The sequence below is a fragment of the Saccostrea cucullata genome, unplaced genomic scaffold, assembly GCF_032062105.1.
Source record: "Saccostrea cucullata isolate Sc308-1 unplaced genomic scaffold, CSIRO_AGI_Scuc_v1 ctg1624, whole genome shotgun sequence".
Lineage (NCBI taxonomy): Eukaryota > Metazoa > Mollusca > Bivalvia > Ostreida > Ostreidae > Saccostrea > Saccostrea cuccullata.
Window position 1 is genome coordinate 1 of NW_026938836.1, and position 8210 is coordinate 8210.

Here is an 8210-nt window from a genome sequence, read left to right on the forward strand (position 1 = left end):
CGAAATTCTAGTTATTTATAACACATTTTTGTCACAATTTTTGCTTGTTATAGTTTTCAGATGTTCATGGTTCATATACTTGGCCATAAGCACATGATTCGACTTCTTAATCTACACATGTAGTTGAACAGACAGAAAGCACAAAACAAACATTGTTGTGGCACATATATTTTACCAAGGAAGATGGAAGAAGGAAATGAAAAAAAAAGACAGTGTGATGAAAAACAAAAAGACCCTCTTTGTACTTTCGGATGACCGTATTTTCTTGAAGATCTGGTTCATTAAACGATTTTCCAAAGATGAAATTTAAGAGGAAGAGAAAATTTACAACAACCACTTTTCATGAGTCATGTCTAAATTTCTAATTGACAGGTTACAGTGTCCTGACTACAATAAACTCGCTAATTAGTCCTGTTCTGCTGCCCAGTGTCTGCTAAGACATTCAGAGGAACTTTGAATATCCGAAACTGAAAGCACAGCGATTTCTTTAATCATATCGAAAAGCAAATTGTTGCCAATCCCTGATTATTGACAAAGAAGTTGATGAAACTAGAATATCAACAGTCTCGAGTAAATTCATCATTTTGTAAGTTCTCTGTTCAATACAATTACCTTGTCAGTAAATACAATCTACATGTATTATTCAGTCAAATGTTGACTGCATGACGTTTATATTCTAATTGTTGTATCGTTATATCATTAGGGTCGACAGAGTTTTCCGTTATTTGTAAGTAGTTATTTTCCGATCAAATCAAGGAGCGCACGGTCGCTCAATCCTCCAACCTCTGATATTTTAGAGGTCCGTGTTTGCTCTACTCCTGATTTGGATTTTTAAAGAAACTGTTTATTATCTCCAAATATTTTTTTCCACCACATCATTTCTAGTTCCTTGAGAGATTACCAAATTATGGTTCATAGTAGTGTTTACCGCCTTCCATCTGACCAGTAAAATCTAAACAGAGTATATATAAGTTTAGTTTCTGTCCTTTCTGACATAATTAATTTTATCAAATAAACTCTGCAATATGACTATTTTTAGTCATATTGAAGAGTTTATTTGATAAAATTAATTATGTCAGAAAGAACATTTCCCAAGCTAATACAGCCTTGTATCTCATAGATTCGTGGTATTTACCAGTTCTTGATTGAATTTATTTGATTAACAAAATGTTCAGCTTGTTCGATTGTGAAATGTTTTATTCCCAGGCGTACATTTTATTTTTGACTTACCATGACCCTTGTACATGTACTTAATCAACTTCATCGATAGCATGGTTAAAAAAGTTTTTAACATAATTCTTACATATTAAAATTTTACTCATAAAAACTCAAAATCTCACCTCGTTCGTAATAATAGATATATATGTATTTTAATCTTTTGACATCTGAAAATTCTAAGGAAAATGTGACATTGTAGCCAGCCTGGGTGCTCGAAAAGGTTTCCTCATCTTCATCAACTGCTTTACTCGCTTCATATCCTTTAACTAAAGTTGTTGTCTGTGAAGCTGTATCCACTCCGTAGGCAATGTTTTCTGGAAGTACAAAAATCATTGATAATACTTTTTGTTCATTTTTTGCATTCTTAAATGAAAGGAGTCTACATGTATGTTGAAAGTCTAGGGTTAAAAAACTAGGAAGTAGGACTATTGTTGACACTTGCATTACAATGCATAAGACGAATTAAACACTTAAAAAAAATGAACCATCTAGCTGTGTGTTGGAATGCACATGTAAGTTCTGACAAAATCAACATTTTAGTATTAAAATACTTAAAGAAAATGCCGTTTTGTAATAGTAAATTCTTGGCTTTTGTTGTTTTAAATAAAACCATATTCTACTGTTTGATCTTTTTGAAATTGACCGTCAAAACCTGCCGATTTTTTGTCTTTATCTAAAAGCGATTTCAAGCTTGGGTTGATATTAGGCCGTAAAAGAAACTGCGATACGATTTTTTTTTAATTTTCAATATTTGTAGTTGTATTGAATTCATTTCACGAGTGGTGAAATGTTCATTTAAATATCACAACATCCTATGTCAAAACTGATATAAATGAAATAATCAAAAACAAAATATTGAATTGAATTGAAACATCAAATATCAGCAATTTGAAGATTGGAAACGTTTAAACACGGATTTTAGTAGCTTTTGTCTCTGTCCTGGTGGTTTTATATATTTCATAACTAGCCATGGAGAATATTTTGCAACACTCTCTCTTGAAGGGAAGGAAAATAGAATTATTCTCTCTCATTTTTTCATCTTGAAAAAACTGATTATTCTTTTCACTGTGATAAAATATCACTTTTTCAATAAGTTAAATTATTTCGCTTTTGAAAATGAAATAGACTGAATTTGGCTTTATGGTAATCAGAACAACATGGGGAACAGGGCCACAAAACCCACGTGAGACTCTATATTGCTCTTAATGACAAAAATATGAAACCAAAGCATTTTTTCAGGCCCAAGCAAAAAAGTACATTTACAATTAAAACAATATATAATTCTTGCGAACATTTTCACATAAGACCAAAAACTATCTTCTTCTGGCCTCAAGACTATAACCCTAATAAGAGTTATGATTTTGAATAATAGAGTCTTGATTTTCGTTTCAATTTTGTGTCTAATATATTGGAATTCAGGATGCTTCAAATACAAACACACGAGGAAAAAATTCTTCAATTCGTTCATTTTGTTTATGATTAAAAATTAAGATCCATTCATTTAAAAGTTTTTATTTACTATAACTTTTTAATTCGTTTCATGGAATTTTCTTGAGCAAGAAAAATATTACTTTAAAAAACACAATAAAAATCAATGTTGATGGCAGTAAATCGCATTCAGTTAATTCATCTGATGATATAAAGATAAGAGACTATGCTTACTTCTTTGACATCTATTTAATAGTGTACCACTCCACTCCCTGTAGCAGTCTCCACAGTTAGGAGTAAAAAGGCAAGCTCTGCAACAAGTGCAGTGGCAAACACAGCCCCTCTCAGTACATTGAACTATAAGGTATAAAAGATATACAATGAGTAAGGCATTTTAATGTTACTTTTTGAATTTTTTTCTAAAAACAACCCAGGTCAAATTTTCCAGTGGATTAATCATACGAATGAAAGGCTCATCATCCCTTATCACCATTCATTGAAACAAAATCTTGTTTTAAGATAATGATTTTCATAGGAAATCTTATTTATTTTTAAATGAAGTAATTTCAGCAGTCACCCGGATGGTGAAGTGGTTAGAGCGTTTGCTCTAGAGTCGCCGAGTAAGGTGTTGATTCTCCTTCGCGTGTTTGAGATACGGTATGGAGACCGGTCCTTCAGATGAGACCATATAAACTGAGTTCACGTGTCTCAGTAGATACTAGCACGAAAAAGACAATCGCTGTTAAAGAGCCCTAAGTCCCGAGTATAGGTCTAAAATTTGCAGTTCTCCACCCGTAAAGTGCATGTGTTGGTTTCTCGATATGGGTAAAAAAAAATCATTAAAGGAACAAACAATTTCAGCATACATTTACCAAGTTTGGGACAAAATATGACAGAAAAAGCTTCTCAGCTTGATATCTTATTAAATAATAGAAGCCATTTATTCAATTGATAGTTATCGGGTATCCTTCTCGTCAGGCCCAAAGACCATAAATTGAGAAACAGACTTCAAAATTTAGATATTGAATATTTTAATATTTATTCAATAAATGCGTCTAATGCTGCATGACTGTATTATTTCAAGTTTAAATACAATGTACTTGTTATGTTCCCCAAACGAAGTTGGGGAACATATTGTTTTTACTTTTTCTGAATTTTTTCTTTGTTCTCCGGTACTTTTTTGTCCGCGAGTGTTCTCGTAAACTACTCATCCGATCTAGGTGAAACCTTTTTAGGGTCACTAGGTATGTTATGTAGATGTGCGGAACGAAGGTCATTTTGCGCGCACGTGCGTGCATGTGCGCGCACGTGTAACACGTGAAATGACCAATATAATAGATTTAGCCGTAACTTTTTAAATATTGGATGAAATGCTTTGAAACTCATAATATAAGGATATAATAGTAGTATAGACATGATGACATGGTCAAAATAGCAAGATCTCACGCGCATGCAGGTGCCCCTCGCTGAGATTGGCTGAAACTAAAAGTGTAAATATCTATTTTGTTTTCTGACAAAATCCTTTGAAATTTTGAACATAGTCTTACATTATGAAGATCTACAGCATGATATATAAGAATAATCATGAACGCACGCACATGCACGTGTGCTGCAATCTGATTGGCTAAAACTTTAAATGCCTACAACTTTCTTGGTTCTCAATAATACAGGGTGAAATTTCAAATATGAATTGATATAATGATTGCCTACATTATACTACTATCAAAAGTAAATGCATGGACGTGCATGCACATGCGACCGCACACAATGTATTAAAAGACAGTATACTTGAGTGTTTGATGTTCATGCAGAATTAAGAACTTCTAAATGTCAAGACATGTAACATACTGAAGCATGCAGATCTTTTTACCCTTGACCTTGAAACTTAGGTCAAGGTCACTGGTAACCTGAATAAAATGTTGATATTAGCTATTTACCAAAATCACCTTGACCTATGAACTTGAAATCGACCTTAACCTTTGTCCTTGACCCAAGGGTAAAAGAGAAACATGAAGTACATGTACATGTATCTAGAAACACCTTTCAGAGTTTATTTCGGTTGACAGGTTAGACGTTAAAGAGGTGGTGGTTTTTAATGACGTTGACCTTTCATCCAAATGTCACAATCAATCTCAAGTTCTTGGAATAAGATACAAGATTCAACTCCAACGTTAAATAGGTTAAGAATAAAAATAAACCCCCCCCCACGCACCCCACACCCCCACACACACACAAACAAATCAAATTAATGGCAACGTAGAGAATCACTGTTAAACTCAAATAACACGTCGGACCCACATAAAATTTCAGGAAAACTGCAGAAAAGAGCTCGAGGAAAGTGTATTAAAATATTTCATTTGAGTTTCCAAGTATATAGAAATTATTAATTTATACAGAAAAAATTACAAATCCTGTCGTGTTTAAAATTAAAGTGCAGATGACCAAAGTTGGCATATAAGCCTTTTATAGCCTATTTATTCAGATGTCGTTAATAGCATTCAATTCTACTGATTTGAAATAATATTTTAATACCAAGCATCCTTTGTTTAATTTACCTTTGAAATTTATTTGAATTTTTTTTAGAATTACGCAATCCCCAGAAATAGCGATTTTCGGTATATTAAAAATCAATATACATGTACGCTCCCTCGTAAAATAATCAGATATTTGCATTCATGAAAAAATATTAATAAGAAGGTGTTAAACAATATAGGTCACATTAGCTGACACGAATGTCTTTTTAAACATCTCTTGTAAAACCCAGAGAGTAGCCCCCTATGCATTGGAAAAAATGAATAGTTCCGGTCAAAAAACCTTTATAATTATATTTATTTACAAAGTATATAAAATTTACCAGGCACAGGTATCAGAGTTGTCAAAATGGCCTGAGAGGAAATATTAAAAAAAATTCTGAACAGAAAGGAAAATCCCTTTTCCATGTATGGAACTACTATTGAATAACTTCATTTTGATTGGTTAGGTATTGGCGTGACACCCTTAGTCGACTTTAACCCTGCCTTGTCGTCGGAATAAAACCAACTTTGAGCCCGAGGTTAAAATAAGTAGAGAAATAAAATGTGAATCGATATTAAAAATATGACATATGCTTGAAAAATGGTAAATTTATATATGTATTTTTTTCTTTGATTCGCGGGATAGAAAGATATGTTAATCGCTTAATCAACATGCCATAATCATCTTGCATATGCATGTACATGTGCGCGCATGGAAAAACGTTAAACAATATATCGTTGATAGTTGATATCATTGTAACTTTTATATTCTTAAATGAAATCCTGGGATACTTAGCATATTTATAAAAGGTCTTAGAGGAATAAGGCACGATAAGGGACATGGGGAGCGTTTGGGGAACATCTGTAACGGTCCCCGTTACAATTAGCACTAGTTATAGATTTTGTTTTATTTTCAAAATTATTTAAAAAGATACTTGAATTTGATTGATTGATTGATTGATTGATTGTATATACTGTTTAACGTCCCTCTCCAGAATATTTCACTGACATGGAGACGTCACCATTGCGGGTGAAGGGCTGCAAATTTAGGCCTATGCTCGGCACTTACGGCCTTTGAGCAGGGAGGGAAGGCTATCGTGCCAAATCTGCTATGACAGGGGACCTCAGTTTATACGGTCTCATCAGAAGGACCGCCCCATTTAGTCGCCCTTTACGACAAGCAAGGGGGTACTGAGGACCTATTCTAACCCGGATCCCTACGGGGCTACTTGAATTTGAAATTAGATATAAATCTATTTTCAGTTGATGGTCTAGATAAAATTGATAACAAAATAGTAGCATCACATTTAGAACTGAAGGAAGGAGTTATGAGATTATATAGTTGCACATATTTTGTATTTTAATTAAAAACCCCAAAAAGGGGAAATGCACGTGCACCTAAATTGGCGTATTTTAAATGTATCACAATCAGGGCGCATGGAGTTGTTGGCGTAATCATGCATGAATCAGCGCAGTGCAGTGTATTGTAATTATAAACAATTTCTGAGCGGTATTCATGAATTAGAGCATTGATGTCCACGCCAAATCCGCTAAAATATGAAGCCCGCTTTTTTAAGTACACATACAGTAGTAATGTCAATGCAATACTTGAGTGAATAAATGGCAATGTAATGCAATACTTTTGTGAATTTGTGACGTGATGCATTATTTAAAGAAGTTAGAGGAATGGTAATGGTTATTTTATCTTGTGACTAGTAATAAAATCAAAGGCGAAAATCAAAATCTTTTTTTTCTGAAACTACATTTTCGTACATAGAGCCTACATCTCGCTGGCCAAATGTGACTTAAGTAAAAATGTGATAACGAACGTAAATGAACAGGAATTAACTATTAGAGAACTAGAATTAAGCAGATGGAAATAACGAATAATATTCGTGATCAAAAGTCCATAAAACAATACAAAATAGGAGCAGAGCAAACACGGACCTATAAAACATCGAAGGTTAGATTAGGTGTCAATGACGAGTGAGCATCCCCTGTCGACCGGTCACACCGGCCGTGTGCTCCTTGTCATGATCGGGAAATGATATTTAGTGTATAAATAATGGACTAACAATTAGTGTAAAAATCGCCAGTCATCATTTGACTCAATGATTAATTGTATTTGCAAACTAGGTCATTGTATCCAAACAGAAGTTGACCTACATATTCTTATGCTAAATCTGTATATACAAAATTTCATTTTAGTATGTGCAACCGTTGCAAAGAAAATGAACGGAAATTTCAATTTTTTGGAAGGGGTAACCTCTGTGGAAAAATGGCTCGATCGTACCTAATATAGAAATTGACCTTAATATCATTATGATTATTTTTTATACATAATTTCATTTGAGTATGTGCAACCGCTGCAGAAAAATTGAAAGGAGACTTTGTGGACCGACAGACAGCAGCAAAGCTTTACCGGTATACCTTCCATTCTTCAAAGGAAAGCATTACTATCGTTCGTGCTGCCGGATCCTGGTCAATTAATCCATTTACAATGCAATAATTTTATCCCAGACATGATTTCATAAAAGGTAGAGATTCTCGTTTTTTTGAAAAATTTTTCCCAAGGTTTATTTATACTCAACCTATTTTTACTTAAGCACATTTTATGAAGATAACTGTACTGTGTAATAATTAAATGGAGCGTATGGAGGCATGTATTGAGTTCATCATGAATGCTCTAAAATATGAACAATAATTTCAATGAAAATTATAGAAACTGAAAACTGATACTTACAATAGGCAGAGTTGAAGACAACGCAAGAAATCAGCAAAGACAAAGTCCAGTTTAACGACATCACGATCATAAAACAGTGTGTTATTTAAGTAAGGATAGTGAAACAAAAACATGTTCATATAAATTTCTTCCTGGTTTCTTTTCCGAAACCAGTAGGAAATGTATACAATGTAATAGATGACACATAATCGATCTAAAAAAAAACCGCTTACATGGGTGTTTAATTTTTTACAATTTAATAATTAAACATATTTGAGCTTGTAATAATATGCGCCCTTTCATTGCAATCCATGAATCATCATCGTTCA

At 33.4% G+C, this 8210-nt stretch overlaps 1 protein-coding gene across 1 annotated transcript; it reads right to left on the reverse strand.

Annotated features, from left to right (window-relative positions):
• Nucleotides 1-1290: 1290 nt before the first annotated feature.
• On the reverse strand, nt 1291-7975 carry LOC134251497 (uncharacterized). The gene is made up of 3 exons (XM_062733920.1): nt 7903-7975; nt 2881-3003; nt 1291-1532 (listed from the first exon to the last, which is right to left on the reverse strand). Exons 1-3 carry the CDS (start codon nt 7970-7972, stop codon nt 1315-1317), a joined length of 411 nt encoding a protein of 136 aa, XP_062589904.1. The 5' UTR covers nt 7973-7975; the 3' UTR covers nt 1291-1314.
• Between the last annotated feature and the right edge of the window lie 235 nt (nt 7976-8210).

Bases quoted from the DNA above. Each gene is read 5' to 3' on its own strand.
- LOC134251497 (XM_062733920.1), bottom strand. From the start codon at position 7,972: ATGATCGTGATGTCGTTAAACTGGACTTTGTCTTTGCTGATTTCTTGC. The intron at 3,004-7,902 runs GTAAGTATCAGT...TATACCTTATAG, and splicing joins TGTCTTCAACTCTGCCTATT to TTCAATGTACTGAGAGGGGC. The intron at 1,533-2,880 runs GTAAGCATAGTC...TTGTACTTCCAG, and splicing joins ATTAAATAGATGTCAAAGAA to AAAACATTGCCTACGGAGTG.